At 33.9% G+C, this 25,246-nt stretch overlaps 3 protein-coding genes across 3 annotated transcripts; 2 read left to right on the top strand and 1 right to left on the bottom strand.

Annotated features, from left to right (window-relative positions):
* Positions 1–1,802: 1,802 nt before the first annotated feature.
* Positions 1,803–3,796, top strand: LOC112001062 (major latex allergen Hev b 5). Its single transcript, XM_024033225.2, has 2 exons — positions 1,803–1,995; positions 2,889–3,796. The coding sequence occupies exons 1-2, from the start codon at positions 1,981–1,983 to the stop codon at positions 3,405–3,407; spliced, it is 534 nt and encodes a 177-aa protein (XP_023888993.1). The 5' UTR covers positions 1,803–1,980; the 3' UTR covers positions 3,408–3,796.
* A 3,233-nt stretch (positions 3,797–7,029) lies between these two features.
* Positions 7,030–9,810, top strand: LOC112001061 (uncharacterized). Its single transcript, XM_024033224.2, has 4 exons — positions 7,030–7,406; positions 8,166–8,247; positions 9,220–9,378; positions 9,616–9,810. The coding sequence occupies exons 1-4, from the start codon at positions 7,212–7,214 to the stop codon at positions 9,687–9,689; spliced, it is 510 nt and encodes a 169-aa protein (XP_023888992.1). The 5' UTR covers positions 7,030–7,211; the 3' UTR covers positions 9,690–9,810.
* A 7,042-nt stretch (positions 9,811–16,852) lies between these two features.
* On the bottom strand, positions 16,853–17,695 carry LOC112001067 (F-box protein At3g07870). Its single transcript, XM_024033230.1, has one exon. It carries the CDS (start codon positions 17,693–17,695, stop codon positions 16,853–16,855), a length of 843 nt encoding a protein of 280 aa, XP_023888998.1.
* Positions 17,696–25,246: the final 7,551 nt, after the last annotated feature.

The raw sequence follows: 25,246 nt of genomic DNA on the forward strand, positions 1-25,246 counted from the left end.
GAAATCCGTCGTATATCCCATGGGCCCACCAACTTTTGATCAGATCAAAGTCAGGTGGTTCCCTCGATGAGGCACAGGGTGATGGACCGTATAACGTGCCACGTCAGTATTTTATTCGTTTCTTTCAAGTAAATTGCACCCATTGGTTCTGTGGGACCCAACACTTTGACACCGGCCTAATAAAAAAAAAAAAATACTTGCTTACCTTTTGTAGTTTTTGGATTTTGTTAGGCATGCATTGATTTGTCAAACTTTGCCTATTTTTGCTGGGATGGAAATGGAAGGGTTAAAATACAAAACCTATAAATTCAGCTAATATTCAAAAATAGGATAAAATTGCTTTAATTCTATTTTACATAGTTAATAGAATTGCCTTTGCTCTCAAAAAAACTTAGAAATAGATAACTGATGTGAAAAGAAGGATTGGTAGATAGAAATATTAATTCCTATTATTATATAAAAATACAAAAAATTCCTGAACAAACTAAGTACATGCATGTATGACTTCAATACTATGGTAATTGTTTGAGTATCTATTTCTAATTTAAGAACAAAACTATACCTTAAGGTAATCCTAAAAACTAGAGTCACAGAAAGAGAGAGATTAAAATAAAAAATAAAATCATATGTTAAAAGATGATATGTTGAAGTGACAAAATTTGGTAATATCACCTCAAGCAGAACTTTTAATTTGATGTTAGTGGATGACCAGAGCAATACACCAATTTATGCCAATAATCCTTGAACTAAATGACATTTTCTTTTCCTTTAAGCAGAGGATGGTGGATAAATTAAGAAGAGTTATGAATGTACCTAATGTGAGAGGAAAAAAAGAAAAGAAAAGGGAAAGCAATGCCCTATGCCTAGTAATCAGGAAAAAGGGGGGAAAAGTAGGGGAATGCATGAGATACATAGTTATGAAACTCACTTGAGGAATAGTAAGTGAATAGTTATATAGTTCAAAAAGTTTTTAGATGAAGTTATACCAAAAGAGTATGAGTTAGTTCAATAACCTAAAGGGTAAAGGCCTAGAGATTAATTTGAGGTACATAATTTTGGAACTCACTTAGAGAATAATAAGTGAATAGTTATTTGGTTGAAAAAGGTTTTAGACAAATAAAGTTATCCAAAAAAGATTTGAGTTAGGTTAATAGGCTAATGGTTTGATGATATTCCGTCTCCTATATGAATTTTGTGTCCGAGGTTTGATCGCCCACAATTTTAGACTAATCTAGAAGAAAAAAAAAAAAAAAAAAACTTTGAATTAGTTTCAAAATTAAGTATGATTGAAGGAAAAATGTTGATGTTTTTATACTGTAACAATACGTATGGCAAAATATATTTTTCATTTGCTAAGAAGAATAGATTTTGAGGTCTTAGAGTATAGCATAATTGCTGTATAGTATAGAATTGATGAGTAGAATGAATGGTACCACAGTTGGAATTGATAGGTGGGTAAAAAGGCTAATGAAAAGGAAAACGAATGGTTAGCCTTTAACATGAGTGAATGATAGTAAGGTCGATTATCAAAAAAGAAGAAGAATGATAGTCAGGTCGCCTATACATTGCTGACTGCACAAAGCACAGGAGCACACAGCCAAAAGAAAGATGATGGTTTAGATAGAAAATGGCCTCCATTATTGTGCCCTTTCCAATCAAAAACATTACAAATTGATATTTTTTAAAATAGTACAACCTCATTTCTATACTTTACTTTAGCATTATTACCAAACATGCTTGTATTCTTGAATTCAGTGAGATGAGGTGTCACAATCCCAAGATTCTTCAAGTGCATTCACTTTCTCTTTCTCCCTCTTTTCTCAACTTGATGCCTGAACATGCTCTATATAAACCACTCTTCTTGATCATTTTTTTCATCTCAAGCGTTCTTTCTTCTCTCTACCACTTCCTTGTACTAAGCTAATTTGCTTCTGTCTATCATATTATTAGTAGTTCAATTACACTTTCCTTAGAGTTCAAATGGCCACAGTTGAGGTAATTCCTCTGCTTGTAGTTAATTAAACTTTTTCATTGACTCTGAGGATTCATATGGAATCCACTTGTGCTTATTTAACTGCTTAGTTATTCCATCTACTCTTTTGTGATATGGCTTTCTAAAGAGTTACAAATAAAAATTGAAGCCATATGGTTTTTCCACTTTGAGACACCAATCTACTTATGGTGATAAGCTCATCACTACATTGATTCTGATCGCTATCTGCTATTGAGACCTCTTTATTAATTTCATAAAACAGTATTCATGATAATTATATGTTTTTAGACCATCAATTTAAGGACAGCCAAATTGGTTTTTCTTGAAAACCAGTTCTATTAATGCAGTGAAAAAAAATATTATTTACTAGGAATAAGGAATAAGGAATATATATATATATATAGTTTTTTTTGTTTTGATAATCATATGTAGTTTTTTTTTTTCTGATAATCAGGAATATATATATATATATATATAGTAGCTAATATGGTTATATGCAACATCATTATATGTGATCTGTTTCAACTTTCAAGCTTAATGTAAAAAGGTGAAACATTAAAAGTAGGACAATGAATTCTATTTGTGCGTAATAGTTTAGAAGCTATATATCTTAAAACACTGCCACATGAATTTGCTCTATATACAGGTGTTACTTTAAGAAGACTATATTAGGTTATAATAAATATTGCTAAACTATTACTAGTAGGGAGCTTATGACAAAAGCCAAGTACTTGAACAAAACACACACACATACATATTCCGCCTTTATATATACTTCTTGATAGCAATCTCTATTAATGGATTTTTGGCTCTTTATCTATTAGTTTTAGATTCAAAATAAACCTCCTAAATAGCATTTCACAAGTTAATAATTCACTGAGTATTGGTTCTACAGGTTGTATCAGCAAAGACAGCTCTTCCAGAGGAGGCAACTGAGGAATCAACCAAGCTTCAGGAGACTAAGACAACAGAGGAGGTAGTGACTGCACCACCTGCACCAGAGCCAACCAAAGAAGATCCAGCAAAGGAAGCAGAAGAGACTGTGGTTAAAGTATCTGAGGCAGCCGTGGCCCCAGAACCTGAACCTGAAGCCCCAGCCAAAGTTGAGACTAAAGAGGTAGTAGAAGAGGCCAAGGTTGTGACTGAGGAGGAGCCAAAAGTAGTTGAGAAGACTGAAGAGGAGGAGGCCCCCAAGGAAGTAGCTGAGGCTGTTGTTGAAGACACAAAAGAAGCTACTACTGATGAAGTCCCTGTAGCACCAGAACCAGAACCAAAGCCAGAAGCAGAAGCAGAAGTAAAACCAGCACCAGAAGCTGAAGTTCCAAAAGAGGAGGCCGTTAAGGAAGAAGAAAAGAAGGCAGTTGAAACTGAGGAGAAAGTTGATACAGAAGTCCCAGTGGAGAAGGCTGAATAATAGGGTCAATGATGACTTGTGAGCATTGGCCAAAGTTTGTGAGTTGTGACTCTGTCTTAGTGGGTATCTTTAGATTGCATTTTCAAGTACTTCAATGGGGCTCTTCTCTAGCTGTTTAGTGGTCTAATAAGGATGACTTAGGTATGGATGTATGACCCACTTGGATCTCACAAATACCCACTTGCCACGTGGCTGACATGCATCGGCTCCTGTACCTAGCTAGAAGAAAAATGTTTGCCGGATGATGAAGTTTGTTACGTGGGGGGTGTGGTTGTGGGTTCCAAGCAGGGTGATGAATCCTATTATATGTGTAAGGTTTATGTATGTTCATTACAAGATGCAATTGGTTTGAATAAAATTATATGATAATTAGTACTTTCTTTGTATAATATTTTTCTTCCAAATCTTACACATCTAGTTTTGCTTTTTTTTTTTTTTTTTTTTAGTGTTGATTTAGGAACTTATTTAATTTTTTGTTGATTTTTTTTTAAAATGTGCTAAAATATACATCTACTTTGAAAAAGTAAGGAAAAAAAAGTTTTAAAAAACTCTAAAAATATTTTCAGTAAAAAGTTAAATAAATTGTTCTGAAACAAAATTTAGTTACATCATTTTCTTTCCAAGCATCAGTAAAGTCTTGAAGTCTTAATCTCAAAATTTTTTGGGTGGATTAGATCCTTCACAGTCATCAATTTAACAAAATATATAAAAATAGATATAAATATACACGTATTTATATAAATGGTAAACTATATATTTGATTCATATCTTTTACACCATATTTCAATTTGGTTTCTAATTTTTCAAATATGTCAATTTGGTATCTAACCTTTTAGTGTCGTATCATTTTAGTTCCTGCGTTATATCTTAGATGAAAATTACTGACATGACAAATGTTCAAAATAAAGTTTTAGTTTATTCTCATATCAACAGAAGCTAATTTTGTATTTTTGCCATTAGACATGTTATTAATTTTCATCTAAAAGATAACAGCAGAGACTAAATTGATACGATACTGAAATATTAGGGACCAAATTGAAAAAATTGAAAGGTTATGAATCAAATTGAAATATAGTGTATAGGATAAAGATAACAAATATAGTTTACCCTTATATATCACAATGTTGGATTGTGATCTTGATTTGGGCCCAAGAGTTAATTGGAATGGTTGTCAACTTGTGGATGAAGTATGGGTTGCACATGGATGTCGCAAATGCAACGTGACTTATGCTAGATTGGGAGTTAATAATTACTAATGTCTATGGAGTACAGAGTTTGTACATCGGTTCTAATATATAGGGTCTAGTTAACATGCCCTTAATCATCTATTTTTGGAAATATTTTATGTGGAATTGAAAAAACTGTAAAAAAAAACGTTTGTAACTTTTTTATTTTTCTATAAAAAGTTTCCTAAAATGGTTTACTAATATATGTCTTAAGAGCAAAAGTTAGTATCAACAATATTTATTGTTTTATCAACTCTCAATAAAATGTTTCTAAAAATAATTTCTAAACCAATACCCTAAGAACATTGGTTAACATTTCCCACATTGATGTGCTAGCTCATTAGTGCCTGTACAACCGCCTAGGCAACTTAGGCCTAGGCATTTGATGCGGGATGTAGAAGCGTTAAGAAGCAGAACACGTCTACTTCAAGAAAACAAGAAACAAAACACTTTTGCTTCTGAAAATAACCTCGAATCTACGAGGATTCCTTCAATCCACAAGGAGAAAGAGTCTAGAATCCATCAGAAAATACAAAGATAAAAGTCTGAATTTTATTGAATGAATAATTGTTAAAAAACGTGTACAGATTTAGGGGCCTATTTAAGGGTTCAGTAAAACTTAATGAATAAGAAAATATATTTTAAAATAACTACTAATTGATACCTAACCATAACAAGAACCAAATTTGACCTAAAAAACATTAAAAGCATCTAAAAACAAGGAAATAATAACCCTAAACCTAAAATGACGAAAATTACAAATTAAATACCAAAATTAATAAATTACAATAATTAAATTGTAACTTCTGTCCTATGTCAGTATTGGGCTCATATTTGTCCCAATTATGTTTTTAAAGGTTTTAAATTTTAAGGTCCATTAAAGAAACAAAAGACCCTAGAGTTGATATTTTTTTTAACCAAAATTAAAAAATGATAACTAAATTTTTTAAAAGGAAAAAAAAATTCAATATTGCATTCTTTTCCCATTTTCAAGAAGGCTTTAAAATATTAAGCCAACAAAAATCCAACACAATTAAAATTTTAAATTATTTTATAACCAAAAGTTATTATGAATTTGTTATGAATGTGCTAAATAATAATTTAAAATAAATTATTTAAACGATTGATAAAGGAGATATTAATAAAACTTAAATTCAAAAACTATATTACTAATTTTGTATCTCAAAAACAAAGAAAAGTTGAATACATAATATTTAAATATTAAAAAATTAACTAAATTTATCACAATAGGTCCCAAAATGTATTGAGTTAGCCCTTTAGTGAGTCACTACGTATTACTTCTTTATACGTTATATGTGTATTATCACTAATTATATCATATTTTGGCAGAAAAAATAAAGCAAAATTATAATGTTGCAAATTTTCTTAAGTTATTATAAAAGTGGTGTTAATAATAATTTTACGTGAAAATGTTATTAGTCTAATAACAATTTGTCTAATGGCAATTTGGCAACTTAATAACTTGTGAAAATTTTGGTGCTTTTAACTAGTTAGAAAGAAAAAAAAAATAGTGATAGTTTTGAAAGTGATAATACCAACATAACATCAAAATAAAGAAAAGAAAAACCAGTCATCATCATAAGTGACACCAAATACATTGTTATTTGAATTTTATACTTTTTTTTTTTTTTTTTTTTGCTTTTCCGTTTTCTACAAAAGATTCTTTACCTTGAGAGAAAATTATGATATGTCACACGGCATGACCCCCATAAAAATCCAAGTTGGTATGTAACTTAGAAAGTGACCTATACCGAATTCCATGCTATGATTGTGTGAAATTCAATTTCAACTGAGCTCATGCTTACTTCAAACTCACATAATCCAAATTCTAATTTGTAGTTTGATATTAAGGTCTGTTTAGATATCGCTTATTGTTGAAAATTGAAAATTTATTGCTGAAAACATCATAACAAAATAATTTTTAAACTATAAATAGTGCCTGTGGGATCTAATTTTAAAATTATTGCTGCATTTTTCTGTATTTGCTGGTTTGTGAACAGTGCGTGCACCGCTGCCACTACGCAAACCACACTTTTTCTTGCATTATATATCAGCCTGCAGTATCTCTCTTCATCAAATTAAATTGTTCTAGAATCATGAAGCCCCTGCTTTGTGGTTTGCCTCAGTGGTCAAGGGGTGCATCAAAACAAATTGTAAACCCAATCTTCCCAAGTTTGACCCTTAACTCGGGTTTTATTTGAACTCAACCGATGCATGGGTCTGTGCATTCAAGACTTATTAGTCGATGTCATCAAAAGGAAATTTAAAATTATTCCTCACTTGAAAGTTGAAACTTGTGTCAAAAATTAAGGATAAGTACGGTTAATATACATACCCTAGTACATTCACATTTTTTTTTTTTGGGACTGAAATCATGTTTTTATCACAAAAGCCCAAGCAAGCTTTGCGAAAGAAACTACCCATGTTTACTCTAGCCCAATACCGAGGTACATACACAAGCAGGATCCGTTGGGCTAACATATGCTGCCCAATCTTTCAAATGTAAATGTAAAAAGAGTTCAACTGCTCCAACGTTTCAATTTCTGGCAAAGCAAAAATGGCTATGGTCTCACTGTTAACAAAATCCGCAATAACAAAAGGCAGGGATGAAGTGTATGTAATGGCAGTGCCTCTAAGGGCCACAAAAGGACCAGCCCAGTTGCTTATGTCTACTGCTTACTCTCTCAATCTATGGGATTTGCACCATTTTATGGTCCTCATTAAACCCTCCTCACCACCTCCTCCTTCTCAGGTTCTTCTATCCTCTCCAATTCCCACCTGGTTTTTATTTTATTTTATTTTTTTAATTTTCTTTCTGTTAAGGTGGTAAAAATAATGAGTTTTTCCTGGCTATCTGGGCCGTTCATTTCGTGGGTGTTTGTTATATCAACTGCAAATTTTTTATTTTATTTTATTTTTTGTGATGGGTTATAGGAATTATGTGGCTCAGAGGCTCTCCTATCCAATCATTACATGTACATGTACATGTACACATGGGTTTCTGATATAATAATTGTTAATTTTATTTATTTTTTCACTTGTGATAACAATCATAACATCCCCTTCTATATGAGTGCATGATTTGAAGTTTAAATATAACTCTAATCCTGCAAAGATCGAGTTTTTAGTTTCATTATATTTTTCTAACATTAAGAAATTTTCTTCACCCCTGCCCCCCCCAAAATGACATGATAATAATATCCATTTTCTTAACTTCAACCCTGGAATTCTGGAATTCTGGAATTCCTTTTAAAGAGCATATATTAAGATATATCACTAATTTTTCAGAAGCATTCTTATTCTTAATATATATGGGAAAAAGCTGGCTTCCTCTTGTTTAAGTTGGATTTACAAAGGCATAGTCCCAGAGGATAATAGGTTCAGGGTTTCCAAAACTTTTAGTGGACTGAGATTTTCTTAGCAGGTTAGTCTGTTGTAGGGCTAGAATTTTCAATCTGTTTGCATATTGCAATCTAGAGGTTCTAATCAGATTGATTTTTTTTTTCTTCAGGCTTTGGTTTTTGATTTTCAACCTAAAGATCCAGAAAATATATATGTTGCTCTTGATGTCATAGCTGGTAGACCAGTACCTGGTGAGTTTTTTATATTCTTCCAGATATTTCATCCCTGAATAGTTCTTGTCAATATATGAAGTTCTCTTTTATTAGATTTTGTGTAATTTAAGTTTATTAATGACCACCTTGGAAAAAATTCCTAGAACTGCCACTAAGTTAACAAGTTTATATATGAATTTGGAATATGAAACTTCATCAGATTTGAAATTTTTGTAGCATGCATGATGCAAATTTCAATATACAAAAAGGTGAAGAACACTTGTTGTCTAATCTATGTGGCTGAAATCCTGTAACTATGTTTGGTCCTATCGGACTTGTCAAAATTAATACTCCAAAACTAGGTCAAGGAAGCCTCAATCTACTCTTTAGTCTGTTTTCCTCAAGTAATTGGTTATTAGAACTTGTTGATGCGGTACAGATTTCTCAAGCAATTTAAAAATAAACACAAGAACAGAAAAATAAAAATAGACTTTGGGATCAGCACCCGGCCATAGAAAACAAAACCTAGGAATCAGCACCAAGGGTTGCCTAGAATAAGTACCAAGCTATTGAAGTGCATCACTAGTTCTTGTCAAATGCTATCCATAATCCTCTTACTATTTATTTATTTATTTTTAAATTTTGTTTTCTGTTGTCCAATCAAATTCGAGATTACCTAAGCGAATATGATGTTGATCGGAAGATGCTCCTTTCTAAATATTGCAAATTTCTACCAATTTGTCCATCTGACTAACTGATAGCATCAACTGAGCTCCAAGGATTTAGTTATATTTCGTGAAGAAAATTGCTCCTGTTTGGGTTCCCAACACACACACACACACACATCTGCTTGCTATGTATGCCAAATACATTTTGGTGTAAATAAAACTTAACTTGTCCCTTGCTGAAGTTTAAGTCAAAATCGAAGAGAAGTTTGGAGGTAGTTTCTACAATTTGACATTGGTCTTTCAATTCCTGAATGCTAGAATTTAATATGTCCCCTACTGTTAGGAGTTCTTCTTATGAGGAAGTTGAGAGAACTACCAAGAAGCAAATGCTGGTATGTTGGATCTCCCAATGTTGATGCCATAGATGTAGCATGTGAATTCAACAAAAGCTGGAAAACTGATTTGAGGGTTGGCCACCATGACTGTCGAGATTATACCAATGGTAATAATTGATTTGTTATTTTAATATGTTTGTGTGTGTATCACTCGGTTCCTTTTTCACTATGCAATTGGGCTATTAGGAAGACTGCTACGCCTGTATAAATAAGTGGTTGAGTTTAGAATCACATCAGCATATTGGTTTAAGTTTTAGATCATTCATTGAGATCTTATCTCTCTGTACTTTTCAACTCGTACCTTATATTTTTCATCATATTAATCTACTCTTGTCACTTGGAAGGCTTGATCGAATATCTCACTGGCCAAAAGGATGTGTTGGAGTGCTTGAGAAGAAGCAATGGTGGTCTGGGGTAAACTATCAACTTGCTTCGCTATTTGACCATAAACAATGTTCAATCATTTCTTTGAGAATGTATAGCACACAAACCTGTACCATGTTCCTTCATAACGTATATCCAGTCTCTCATTTCTTGTAGATATTTTGTGTTGTGTTATAGAGAAGTGTACTTAGACGCATAAACAACGCTATTTTAAAAATCAGATATAGGACGAAAGGAAACATTAATCTTATGTAGAAAAGAAACTCTTCCTCACCCCACTCCCCACCAAAGCAAAAAAAATTCTACATCTGATTAGAAATTGACTTTGTCCTACAGAATGGTGGCATTCTTCATCATACTTAAAACTTCTGTTGCTTAAGTTGTTAGGTGCACGGCACCTAATGGTAGTCCAGCCCACTTAGACTTCTATTGCAAGTGGAAATAGGTGAAGTAGGCTTGCATGAGTAGGTGCATTATATATATATATATATATATAAAGGGAAAAGTCTTGTGCCACAGAAAGTGGCACAAAAAAAGCCACAACTCGCCCATGTGGCAAGTCGTGGTTGGTGGATATAAAGCAATACATTGTTATATGTGTTTTTTTGGGTAGGTGCTACTCAGTGAAGAAAAAGAGAGAAAAGTGTCATACAGTGAAAAAGAAAAAGAATAGAGAAAAAGGATTGCTACTTTTGAGAAAGATAATTTGTGTGTGTGAGAGTAAAGAAAAATAGAGAGATTTTCTTTTTCTTTAGTCGTGAGGCATACACAAGAATTATTATAATTAATTTGATAATAGTAAAATTATTCGGAGTTTGTCCCGTGGTTTTTCCATTTAAAAAGAAAGGGTTTTCCACGTAAATATTTGTGTTCTTGTGTGTGATTGTTATTTTGGATTGCTAATATTTGTGATAATATTATTTGGGACCTAACAAGTGGTATTAGAGCTAAGGTTAGAGTGGGAGTGATGGCCGGAGAAGATGGCAAGGGTTCAGGAATTGAGAAATTTGATGGAACAGACTTCGCATATTGGAGGATGTAGATTGAAGATTATCTCTATAGGAAGAAATTGCATTTGTCTCTTTTGGGGATGAAACCTGAAACTATGAAGGATGACGACTGAAATCTTCTTGATAGACAGGTATTGGAAGTTATTCGATTAACTCTGTCAAGATCAGTTGCACACAATGTTGTGAAAGAAAAGACTATAGTGGATTTGATGAAGGCTTTGTCCAGTATGTATGCAAAGCCATCTACTAATAACAAGGTGTATCTAATGAAAAAGTTATTTAATCTGAAAAAGGCAGAAGACACTCCTGTAACGCAGCATCTGAATGAGTTCAATACAATCACTAATCAATTATCCATGGTGGAAATTGAATTTGATGATGAGATTTATGCATTGATTCTTTTGGCTTTTTTACCAAACAGCTGAGAAGCCATGAGAATGGCGGTGAGTAATTCAGCAGGGAAAAGCAAACCCAAATATGATGATATTTGATATTTGATTTTAAGTGAAGAGGTTTGCAGGAGAGATGCAAATATAGACAATGCACAAGATCAAGCTTTTATCACGGAGAACAAGAGTAGAGGTAAAAGCAGAGGACCTAATGATCGAAAATTCAATAATAAGTCACAATCAGGAGATAGATCTCAGTTCAAGGAAACTAGAGAATGCTTCCATCGTGGGAAAAAGATTCACTTAAAAAGAGATTGTTGGCATTGGAATAAGGAACAAAATAAAGGAAAATATGAAAAGAATAATAGTAAGAAAAATACTATAGCAGCTGTGATTGATGAGGATGTTATGGTGCTCTCTATTGAAGAGCAAAAGTGTGAGCATGTTGCTAATAATGATATTGAGTGAGTTGTTGATTCTGCAGCCCCCCACCATATCATCTTTACGAAGGGGTTGTTTACCACATACAAAGTAAGAGATTTTGGTACAGTGAAGATGAATAATTTTAGTTACTCAAAAATTGTGAGAATTGGTGATGTGTGCATTGAAACCAATGTTGGTAGCACTATGATGTTGAAGGATGTGTGACATGTTCCAGATTTAAGGATGAATGTGTTTTCTACATTGGCTATGGATCGAGTTGGTTATTGTAACTACCTTGGTAATGGAAGATGGAAACTTACTAAAGGGTCTTTGGTTGTTGCAAGAGGACATGCATGTTGCGGTATTTACAAGACTCATATAAAGATCTGTAAGAAAAAGTTCAATGAGATTAAAAATTTTGAGAAGACTCCAAAGATGAGTGTTGGGATTAATGGTATTGAAACCAAGATGGTGAAATTCTTATTGCCTAATAGTGCTTCAAAAGAGGAAGTGGTAGGTGATGAAGAATATGAAGATGTTAAGGTTACATGGGATGACGATGAAGTGAAAGATCATAGAGGTCTAGAGCAGGGGGAGCAATATCCTTCACTAGAGATTGTTGAACCTCATGAGAAGAGGATTATTGGAAAACATCATATTGTTAGCTCTAAGAATAATTGGGCTTCTGATGAGGGGGAGCTAAGGGATTGGATTAAGGATATCCAAGATGAGATTAATTATTTGAGAATGAAAGGGATTGACGTTGATGAAGTGTTCTTAGTGTTGATGAAGATAATGAAGAAGGTCAAGCTTGGAGTTGCCTTGACTGACACAGAATTGAATTGAAGAAATAGATTGAAAATCTCCTCTCATTGATGGGTTGGAGGGGGAGATTGTTAGGTGCACGGCACCTAATGGTAGTCCAGCCCACTTAGACTTCTATTGCAAGTGGAAATAGGTGAAGTAGGATTGCATGAGTAAAACTCCTATTCCTGATTATACTAGGAGTGTCCGGCGGTGATAGGTGCATTATATATATAAAGCAATACATTGTCTATATGTGGTTTTTTGGGTAGGTGCTGCACAGTGAAGAAGAAAAGAGAAAAGTGCTGCACAGTGAAAAAGAAAAAGAATAGAGAAAAAGGATTGCTACGTTTGAGAAAGATAATTTATGTGTATGAGAGCAAAGAAAAATAAGAGAGATTTTTTTCTTTAGCCGCAAGGCATACACAAGAATTATTGTAATTGATTTGATAATAGTGAAATTATTCAGAGTTTGTCTCGTGATTTTTCCCTTCAAAGAGAAAGGGTTTTCCATGTAAATATTTGTATTCTTGTGTGTGTGATTGCTATTTTAGATTGCTGATATTTGTGATAATATTATTTGGAACCCAACATAAGTATGCTACACCATGAGACCAATGCTTTTGTTAAGTATGCTGTACCATGAGGGTAAGCATTGTTGTCTTGGGCTATTGGTATTACATTTTCCAGTTATGAGATGATAGATACTAGAGAACTGTTGTTAAATACATGCAAAAAAAAAAAAAAAATGAGAAAAGAAAAGAAGAAAGAAAGAAAAAGAAAAGAAAGAAATTGTAAGCACCACAACAACACAATATTTAACAAGGTTTGGTAAACTTTATGCCTACGTCCACCGGCAATGCCAACCAAAATCTATTATCAATTATAAGGATTACAACTGCCCTCACAAACTCTCACTAAATTTTCACAAAAGCTAACCTAAATCCCAATATGGGTGCCCTCACACTAACACACTAGACAAAGATTAATCTTTAATTCTCTCACAAGACCAAGTCTAGTCTTCTTACTCTCACCCACTAAATGAAGCTACACCACCACTCTATTTATAGGGATTTACACACCTCCCTACTTCTTTTGTTTTCAACGTGGGACTAATATTCCTAATTGGATTCATGCTATTATCAATGCGGGACTAACACTAATAATTATAGGGTTAATACACCTCTTTGTTGGGTTTCAAGTGATAGTTTAGTGGATGACATTTTTTGTGTTGCCCCATGACTATGGTTCGAGTCTTATTTCCCATTCCTCACCATCTACCTATAAAAAGGAAATTACACCTTCTTGTTATTCTTTAATTGAAGTTGAATTCCAAAAGCTACAAAGAAGCAGCCAAATTTATCGTTTCATGGGCTTGATTTTAACAAGAAACTTAGCAAGAGAGCATACAAGTTGGGCATGATAGTCACTACATTTATCATAAAATTAAGAGCTGTTAAGAAATTAAAAAGGAAAAAAAAAAAAAAAAAAAAAAAACCAGAAACACCCACAATTTGAGCCTTCATAGTCAAAATTTAAAGATCATTCTTCTTGTAAATGACATCAACTAATTAATAAGATTATTGTGCCCATAACACCAACTGTCTTGTCTCCTTTCTTGAGTGATAAAATACAAGTATTCTTAAAATTTCTAAAAGAATTCATGCCTACTATTTTCTCTCCTTTTTTTTTTCTTCTTCTTTATTGGCATTGCATGCTTTTATTGGATATTGATCATTATTGTCTGAATAGGCACTTGTACTAAATACAGCTATCTTATTCCCATTAGAGCATGATTGTTTCAAAATTTGAGATTTGATCAAATATTTTGATAATTCAATAGTTAGGGAAAGGTTATTTGTACGGTTGATGTTTTCGTTGGAAACACTAAAAAGTACTAGCTGAGTTACAAAGTTCTCGGTGTTTGAGATTTGATCATACTAATTGTGTTCTTTACATAAAACACCTTCTAATTCAAAAATCCTAGAGATTTGGAATTATTAGCAGCAATTGTAGCTTAAATTTCTATGAAACAAAGTAATATCACTCCAACTGCTGTAGTAACTTTAATCAAACTAACAATTGGGGGATTGTGAATGCAAAAACAGATGAATTGGCATTTCATCAAAAGGATCTGAAAAGGAAAATAGATTACTGAATGAAGAAAGAACAACTCAAGTTACTCTACCTATACATCAGATTTTCGTCTGATAACAAAAAGGGAAATACCCCAAAAGCAACAAAGGGCAGTTACAAAATTGACCACCATTTTCTACTCTAGTTTTAAATCTCCCTCACTATACCCTCCTCAGAATTAATCCTCCCTTGGTAAAATGTAGACCGCAATGATAGCATGCATAAAAGGGATTTCAAACTTTTTCCCTTCAATTGAGATTCACCCAATGATATTTAGGATTTTTGTTAAATCCTGTGATACCAAGAGTTTTCCAAATCCTTTTCGAGAAAGAGAATTAAAAAAAAAAAAAAAAAAAAAAAAAAAAGGTTTTCCAAATCCTTTTGAGAAAGAGCATTAAAAAAATAAAAAAAAGTGGTTTCTGCTCTCTATCCTCGACTTGTAGAGAACAAGTTGAGTATCCATAACAATGCCCCAAATCATCAATCGATCTTTAGTTGTGAGTGTAATAGCTCAAAGAAAGCATGTCTAGGGATTGTTTTAGAGAACCATAATAGCTTCCACCAACTCGGCTTGTCTTCCCTCCTAATCACCACCAAGCTCAACTTGCTTTGAATGGGTACCAAGTCCTATGACCTAGCAGGATACCAAATCCAAGAACCATACTTGTCTAATCTTGTATGGTTGTATCTGATTAACTAATTCCTTCTTGATTCTTTATATGATTAAAAGAATTACATACCTATAGTGCTCATTTGGAACTAAGGCCTTACTGAATTGATAGGTTTGACATGAGGAACTGCTTGGAAATAATACGGGAAGTCACCAAGATTTATTTTCTTGGTCATCTTCTTGTTTGTGTCATATAAAAAGAGGCTCTGTTTTGCATATTCAATTAAAACCTTGCCGTTTGACAGGAGGAATAGAGGCCGAATAGATCCTAATGATAGACTTCCAGGGTTGATGGTGAATTCTTTAGTCCAAGACCCCTGTATTCCATAGTTCTTCATCAACCAAATATCGATATTGTTTTTATCAGTATGAACAGTCAAAGATAGACACCCTCCTAATAATAGCAAATGGCTTTGTAGCATATCAAATCTACAATTTGGGCTTGGAATCTGATAAAATCCTTCATTTTCCAAGTTGAAGGACATAATGAGTTGTGAGTGGCTTACCTTGGCTTGGCCTAACCAATGAAGAGCTCCATTAACCAATGCCTCACTAGGTTGCATCTGANATATTGGCATTGCATGCTTTTATTGGATATTGATCATTATTGTCTGAATAGGCACTTGTACTAAATACAGCTATCTTATTCCCATTAGAGCATGATTGTTTCAAAATTTGAGATTTGATCAAATATTTTGATAATTCAATAGTTAGGGAAAGGGTTATTTGTACGGTTGATGTTTTCGTTGGAAACACTAAAAAGTACTAGCTGAGTTACAAAGTTCTCGGTGTTTGAGATTTGATCATACTAATTGTGTTCTTTACATAAAACACCTTCTAATTCAAAAATCCTAGAGATTTGGAATTATTAGCAGCAATTGTAGCTTAAATTTCTATGAAACAAAGTAATATCACTCCAACTGCTGTAGTAACTTTAATCAAACTAACAATTGGGGGATTGTGAATGCAAAAACAGATGAATTGGCATTTCATCAAAAGGATCTGAAAAGGAAAATAGATTACTGAATGAAGAAAGAACAACTCAAGTTACTCTACCTATACATCAGATTTTCGTCTGATAACAAAAAGGGAAATACCCCAAAAGCAACAAAGGGCAGTTACAAAATTGACCACCATTTTCTACTCTAGTTTTAAATCTCCCTCACTATACCCTCCTCAGAATTAATCCTCCCTTGGTAAAATGTAGACCGCAATGATAGCATGCATAAAAGGGATTTCAAACTTTTTCCCTTCAATTGAGATTCACCCAATGATATTTAGGATTTTTGTTAAATCCTGTGATACCAAGAGTTTTCCAAATCCTTTTCGAGAAAGAGAATTAAAAAAAAAAAAAAAAAAAAAAAAAAAAAAGGTTTTCCAAATCCTTTTGAGAAAGAGCATTAAAAAAATAAAAAAAAGTGGTTTCTGCTCTCTATCCTCGACTTGTAGAGAACAAGTTGAGTATCCATAACAATGCCCCAAATCATCAATCGATCTTTAGTTGTGAGTGTAATAGCTCAAAGAAAGCATGTCTAGGGATTGTTTTAGAGAACCATAATAGCTTCCACCAACTCGGCTTGTCTTCCCTCCTAATCACCACCAAGCTCAACTTGCTTTGAATGGGTACCAAGTCCTATGACCTAGCAGGATACCAAATCCAAGAACCATACTTGTCTAATCTTGTATGGTTGTATCTGATTAACTAATTCCTTCTTGATTCTTTATATGATTAAAAGAATTACATACCTATAGTGCTCATTTGGAACTAAGGCCTTACTGAATTGATAGGTTTGACATGAGGAACTGCTTGGAAATAATACGGGAAGTCACCAAGATTTATTTTCTTGGTCATCTTCTTGTTTGTGTCATATAAAAAGAGGCTCTGTTTTGCATATTCAATTAAAACCTTGCCGTTTGACAGGAGGAATAGAGGCCGAATAGATCCTAATGATAGACTTCCAGGGTTGATGGTGAATTCTTTAGTCCAAGACCCCTGTATTCCATAGTTCTTCATCAACCAAATATCGATATTGTTTTTATCAGTATGAACAGTCAAAGATAGACACCCTCCTAATAATAGCAAATGGCTTTGTAGCATATCAAATCTACAATTTGGGCTTGGAATCTGATAAAATCCTTCATTTTCCAAGTTGAAGGACATAATGAGTTGTGAGTGGCTTACCTTGGCTTGGCCTAACCAATGAAGAGCTCCATTAACCAATGCCTCACTAGGTTGCATCTGAAGCAAGAAGGGGTTATTTCTTTTAGTTCTCCAGGCATATGTTCCCAGAGTAAACACCTCAATAGTTTGGTCTAAAGATAGTTCAAAACGTCCAAAATCATAGCTTACACATTCTTGTTCAACAATTCTCACCACCTTGTATTCCTTGGTTCTTGGATGGAAGCCAAACCCGTATGCCACCTTGAATTCCTTAAAGAAGGTGGCAGAATTAGGCAAATTTGTCAACTTAGCCGCAAGAATATTGTAAACGCAACCTTTGTTATGCATCATGATGTTATCAGATTCAATATAGGACAAGAACAGCAATCCATTGCAGTTTACGATAGAGTTAAACTTGTGATTTTGCAGCGGCAGGTTGATATCCATGATATCCCTCCAGTGTTCATCGGGGTCGCTGAGATGACAACAACTATTGACAATAAAAATATGGTCGTGTGGTGAACAAGTAGAAGAGCAATGGAGGATGAGGCACAAGTTGTTTTGGAAATCATGAAAGGCTTTTTGCAAGTAAGGGAAGTGAGAATGCTTCAGCAATGCACGCCAGGACTTGGATACACGCTTGCAGTAGATGAGGGAGACAAACGGCAGTCGTGAAAAGATGTTTAGAGAGATCTCAAGTGGGAGAGAATCCATTATGAGAGAGAGTGATATTGTGATTTTAGGATTAAATTAGAGGTTCTTAGGGTTTAAGGCTTTAAGAGAAAGGACTGAGATTTGAGGATTTTAAGGTTTAAGCGTGTTGTCCAAGCACCTCTCAAAAAAAAAAAAAAAAAATATATATATATATATATATATATAGAGGGTTTAAGCGTGATGGCCAAGCATAGGGCTCTATTCTCTCTGCATGGCCTTTTTTCTAAGCATACCAATTAAGGGACTTCTATGTATGCTAACCTCACGCCACGTAAATAAATTAAAATAAAATAGAAAGATTAATTCTATTCAAAATAAAGTTCTATCTTACGTCAAACCCTTTGATCAAAGCTTCCTTAAGGGTTTTATATTTATTTATTATTTAAGAAACACACAAGGAAGAGGGAATAGAAGCTTAGTATTAAATTAAATAACTTAGCTTGAATTTCTTTTATACATAAGATAAGAACCCCTTCTCGGAACTTATATTTATAAAAAGAACAAAACGGTAACAAAACAACTTAAAAACTTAGAAATTGAACATTCAACAAATAATTTTTGTACTAATACACTATCAAAACATAACATCTGTACGTTTTTAGACCCCTCAAACACAACCAAATTAACTTAGTTATTTAGCCAAGTGATTAACTTAGATAAATTATTCAATTCTAGGTTAACACATATAAATCATATCATTGAACAGTGCGGAAAATAAATAACACAACGATATGATAACCCAAGAAAACCAAACCGGTAAAAAACCTGGGGAGGATTTAACCTAGTTTTCTCAAAATAAAACAGATCTACTATGAAAGAATTGAAGTTTATACAATAGCAACTTAGACCACTAACTTCCTATTACTACATTGAGTAGGAAACTTACTACCACAACCACGTGACAGCGCCGAGTCCACGGACTACTTCTCTCTTGGATTCACAGCATTCACAAGTACTCCCACTTGTGTTTTCTTTAAGCTCTTTATGCAGCAACTAAATCGATCATAAAGTTCTTGACATAATCTTGATTCTTGATAACCCTAAGTATATGTGAAGACAAACACCTCGAGATCTCACAAGAGATTCATAGACATAGCATAAACAATAACTACAAAATGTGGTTAGGGTTTTTCTTTTTATAGTTAAGGCAAAACATAAAACCTTACACGTCATATGGGCTTGGGCTAAGTTGGAAAATTATACAGAAAAACAATTTGCGTGAGATTCGATTGATCGAGTTTAATTTTCGATCGATCGAGTTGGATAGATTTACCCAATAAATCCTGCAGTACACTCGATTCCAATTTTACACATAAACACACTTTGAGCAAGTTTAAAACAAGACTAAACGTTTTGATCATGGTTTGCTAACATTACAAAATGAAGTTCTAATATATTTAAACCTAAAGTTTAGAACCCAACAACATCATTTCCCATTAAAGAAAAAAAAACATAACATGTTTTCTACTATCTACTACTACTAGGACGTTCCATTGATTTGATACTTTCAACCTTCAACAAGAGGAATTGATTTGAATGAAGGGGGAATGTTGTCAATTTTTATCTTGCATAGCCTCTTCGTGTTTGCATCATAAGAAAACAAAGCAAATTTGTAATACTCGATCAAAATCTTGCGATTTTGCAGTACAGTATAGGCCGAATAGGTCCACTTAATGGAATCTCAGGTTCAATGGTGTATTCTTTAATCCAAGACTCCTTCACACCGTAATTCTTTAATGTCCATACGTCAATCTTATTTAGTTTAGTATAATCAATCGCAGAGAGACATCCTCAAAGAACTAGTAAGTGGCAATCATGCCCGTCTAGGCTGCAATTTGGACTGGAATCTCACAAAGTTCTTCGTCCTTTTAAATTGAATGAAGCTATAATTCTTGAACCACTTTGCTTATCTTGGCCTAATTAATACAGAACTCCATCAACCAAAGCTTTACATTTACGTATAGGGTGTTAGAATTATGTTCCCTCAAAAACAATAATAATAAAATAATAAAATTTTATTTTCACATATATAATTTTTATAGGTATATTTCATTGTTTAAATGTGGCATGTGATGTCGTCTCTGTTGAAAAACCATGTTAATGGTCAAGGAGCCAAAGACAGGGAGTAATGATTTTTCATAGATTATTAAATTGTTCTAGGCTGTGGATATTAATTGAATATTACCACTGAAACCTACACTTGTTGTGCTGCTATGTGATAGGGTGATTTACTTCATTATTGAGATAGTGAGTTTAAGTAGACAAGTGGGTGTAATGTAACAAATACATACACTGAATCAGACCCGATCAAAAACAACTTATTGAGTGACCACTGTTAATTAAAAGGTTGTTCTATCACAATTTTTCTATTGTCCTCAAACATGAGAGGTTTGTGTATATTTATTTATTATGCACATAATTTTGACAATGTCAACTGGTGATGCCAATTTTAAAGGCTATATACAAACATGTTGGGTTATGTGTGTAATGAGTAAAATATATAAATACTTAACAATGAATCCACCAGTCTCTAAAGAAGATAGTATATTCAGTTGATTTTCATATTGAAGTTTGACTCAAAACAAAACCGGTCGGTGACATTTTTCAAAAATGTTTTTCATATATATAATATTGTGTGTGTGTGTGTGTGTGTATTTAAAGAGTTTTTTCAAAGATATTTTGGAGTCTAATAGAAATTATGAAATCAAGAAATTAAGGGTTACATAAGCCAGGGACATGACAATGATATTAATCCAGTCCTAGTGGCTTGTGGGAATATAGTGTAGTGGAAGGACATAGATATAAAATTGTTAATAATGAGACCTCATTTGTAATTCTTTAATCTTTAGGGGTCAATTGCATTGTGTTAATGGACATTATTGCAATATGTAGAAGTTCAAATATTTTCTTGATATGGTTGAGAAAATTAAGGAATAATTTTGAAATAGTTTCAAGATAAGTCAATAACATTAAAAAAAGTTATTGATTAATCCTATAGTTGAAGATTAGGATCCCTAAGAATCCCACGTCCGGCAACACACTTGGGTTGCTAGAAGAGGTACGCAATTTTGTTCTATTTAGAATCTATGATTGTGTAGTACAATGATCTTTAAATGAAAATATAAATTTTGTTTTTATATTGCTTCCACAAATACTATCACAAGGTTACATCCGAAGCAAGAACCTTGATTCTCCATGTGTATGTGCCTAGACTACACACCTCAATACGTTGATTCACTGAGACTTCACAATTATCTATAAAATATTCTTCTTCTAGTACTCTGACCACCTTGTATTTCTTGGTTTTTGGATGGAATCCGAACCTATGAGCCATCTTGTATTCATAAATCATGGGTTGGGAAGGCAAACTTGTGCCATGTGATGTGCAAAGATTATAACCGCAAAATTTGTTATAAACCAAGCGACCAACAACTTCTTGTTAGGGAGATAAACACCTTGGGGAGCTTTCTTGAATAATTAATATAACATATAGAGACACTTTAACCCAAAAAGCCTAAGCTCAATGGGTATGTGCTCAATTATGTTATATTAACTACTTATTCTTCTCATCTTTATTTAATGTGGGACTTTACTCACACGTGTAACCCAACAATCTCCCCCTCACGTGTGAGTCTGCCTCTTTGTGGGCCATGAACAACTCCTACTTACTCCCCCTTGACTAATGGGCTTTTCACTTCATCAACGTGTCATCTATGGGTCTCTCATACGTCATCCATGGGAACCACGTGTCAACCCCGCATGCACATCCATGAGAACTCCGCACATCCATGTCCATGAGAATCTCGCATCACACCATTAGCAATATTCCTTTGTTGGGCTTTTTTTTTTTTTTTTTTTTTTTTTTTTTTTTTTTTTTTTTTTTTTTTTTTTTTTTTTTTTTTTTCTCCAGGATCTTTGAGTGTGGGCCACTTAGGCTTTTTCTGTCCTCGCTGGGTAGGGACCATGAACACCTCACCAGTTTTGCCGCACACCACCATGGGCTGTGATAGCACTTGTTGGGGAGATAAACACCTTGGGGAGCTTCCTTGAATAATTAATAAAACATATAAAGATACTTTAACCCAAAAGGCCTAAACCCAATGGGTATGTGCTTAATTATGTTATATTAACTATTCATTCTTCTTATCTTTATTCAATGTGGGACTTTACTCACACCTGTAACCCAACAACTTCAACATAGGATAAGCACAACAAATCTATCATTGCAATGCAGCTTGTACACTTGTGATCTTTCCAAGGCAAGTTGGTGTGTGTCTTTGAGAACACGTACACAGCATTCATCACCATTGAGGAGTGAAGGATGATGCACATCAATTTTTTTATTTTATTTTATTTTTTTATGATCTGTGTTATATATTACATATAAATATAGGGAGAGTTTAAAATATTTTCTAAGGGAAACGAGGAAAAATAAGAATAAAAGGGATCGTGAAGAATTGTAGGGTCGATTTTTTCTTTGATAACAATGTGTTTTATATAGAATAGAAGTAGCCATAGCCTGAAAGTAGGTTACGTATTAGCCTAGAAGTAGACTTCCAAGTATACTACGGAGTATGAGGGAGGGGTTAGGAATATAGCGTAGTAGACTTCTAAAGTATGAGCGAAGCAACAATGGTTTGGACTTCAAAGAATATATATATATATATATATATATATGACCAATTAGTTCCCATGAGGATTAAGGCTTATAAGGCAAGGGTGGGAGGCGTCTCTCTCCGATGTGGGATTGAGCAAATCCTTGAGGATTAAGGCTCAACGCCATTTCCGAAGAGGACAATACCTAATTGGGGGCCGAGATGTGTAGTAGTGGTACACTCATCCTTAGGCCAAAGGCTTATAAGGCATGGGTGGGAGGCGTCTCTCCCGATGTGGGATTGAACAAACCTTTGAGGGTTAAGGCTCAACGGCATTTTCAAAGAGGACAATACTTGATTGGGGGCCGAGACGAAAGTCCTCCCACAATAATAATAATAATAATAATAATAATAATAATATTGAGCCATTAAGTTTGTTGGGTTAAAATAAATTGACCTTAGTTAATTAGTTCAATTATTCAAGTTGATTAGTTAGGTCAAATTTCATGCAAATCGTGGAGACACCAACAAATCACTAAATAACTAATATGTAGTGAAAAAATAAATAAAAAGGTAATTTGTTGACAAATAGGGAAAATATTTCACAAGGCAAAAACCCTATTGGGTGAATTTCAGGTCACCACTTCCAAGAATCCACTAATTAATAATCAAGAGGTTATAAGTATGATGAATTTTACCACTACCCTAAACCTATCCCAAAATACCAACCTATAGTTGAACCTTTGTTTCAATACCTAATTGAATTTGATATTATAGCAGACTTCTTTACTTTGCACAAATCTTTAATCTGTGATTAACTCCTTTGCACGGATCACAATACGTGACTACTCTAGCAATTTGATTGATTGTTGTTGGTTGCAAAGTTCTTCACTTCATAAGCGTTGAAGATCAGGAAGCACTTGATTACAAAACCCTAAGGCGTAAAAACGCAGTAACTTCACACAAAGTACATGAGTTCTGAGTATCTATTTTCATACTCGATGACTTTTAAAATAAGCCTTATATATGATTAGGGTTGTAGAGAGAGAAACCTTAATCATTCAAGTCATCATAGGCCAAATTTCAGATCTGAGAATTCTGAAATCATAATTCTTGATAGATCGAGCTTGTGTCAAGCTTCTTTATTAATCCTCGATAGCAGCTAGTGTCAAGCTAGTGTCGAGCTTTAATGAAATAACTTTTCTTTATTTGTTTCTTGGATCAAATTTCATGTCTTTAATGATACCACTTGATATGTTTAAATAACATACTTTTTGATACATTAAACCTAATTTAGATCTACCCAATTACAAGTAAAGTGCATTTTGTCAAACTATTAGCCAATTATATAGAAAATATAACCCTAAGAATCTCCTCCTTTGGCAATCCATGACAAAACCACAAACATAATTATGAGAGAAGTATAAAACAACAATCTCCCTAATTATTATATAGAAAATTACATAAGTTTAACTAATACAATGAACTTTTGAAAAACTTTGCAAGAAGAGAGATCGTGGTACGAAAGACTTGCAACCTGTCTTAGTTGAAACACTAAGCAAGATCCATCAAGGCATTGAGTGTGAAATATAAACAAGTTATATTAAGTAGAAATATATGTATAAAGAAAGAAAAATAACAACACATGTGAGATAAAGGTGAATAACATACATCATCATATATATAAAGGGAGATTGGTTGTATAGTTCTTATCATCATACATGTGAGAAGTACAATGTATGTAAAAGGTTTCAAGACCAGGGTACATGTAATGAGAACTATACAACAAAAACCTCACCACATAGCTTGAAAACACTCTCCCCCTATCACTAGTCTAGCTCTCCCCATAACAACAAGACTACTTTCTTATAACCAAAACTACTTCCCATTTTTGTCACGAGTGACAAAGGGTGAATCACTAAGAGGGTGTCATCTCATCATCATAGTCAAAGCTAGAAGCATCATCACCATCATCATCTCTAATAAAAGAAGAGTACACAGAAGGATCACGCTCGAGAGAAGGGACGAAGCCACCGAGTCGAGATTGTCAGCGAGCGATACAACCAATCTTGGTGTTCATCTGACACATCTGATCAGTAAGATGGTCTAGACGACTATCAAAATTAGCACGCATGAGTTAAAGCTGATTAATATGGTAGTGAGAGATGCTTCTACTCTAAAGGAAGAAGGTGGAGCAGACAAGGAAGAAGGTTGAGAGGCATAGGTAGCATCCTCTGCAACTCAAAAAGCAACCTCCTCCTAGTGAGCAGGAGTAGATTCCTAATGAGACTGCTTGGCCTTGGCCACCAGCTATGCAGCACTCCTCCATATAGATTCATTGCTAATAGCACCCATAATCATAAAGATAGGGGAAAAGGAATAGGAATGTGCATATGTGTGAGAATGCGTGTGATAGTCGAAGGAAAGATTAGCTTTTCACGTATAGCAGTGTCCCGATAGATATCATAGATAATATCATATGTGAGGGAAAGTCATAGAAAGACCGTCCAAGAGAGAAAACAAAAAATGAGCACGAGGCTCAGTGATGGTGTTATAGCGAGATCGTGGAGTGAGAACAAAGGTCATCACCATATTAGGGATCCTTGGACCTTTAGCAAAATCATGAATGGTGAAGTTAAGAATATCATTCCATGACATGGGCTACTCATAAAAGCATGTGGCTAGCTTG

This window comes from Quercus suber, unplaced genomic scaffold (assembly GCF_002906115.3).
Source record: "Quercus suber isolate HL8 unplaced genomic scaffold, Cork oak 2.0 scaffold_47, whole genome shotgun sequence".
NCBI classification, from domain to species: Eukaryota; Viridiplantae; Streptophyta; class Magnoliopsida; order Fagales; family Fagaceae; genus Quercus; species Quercus suber.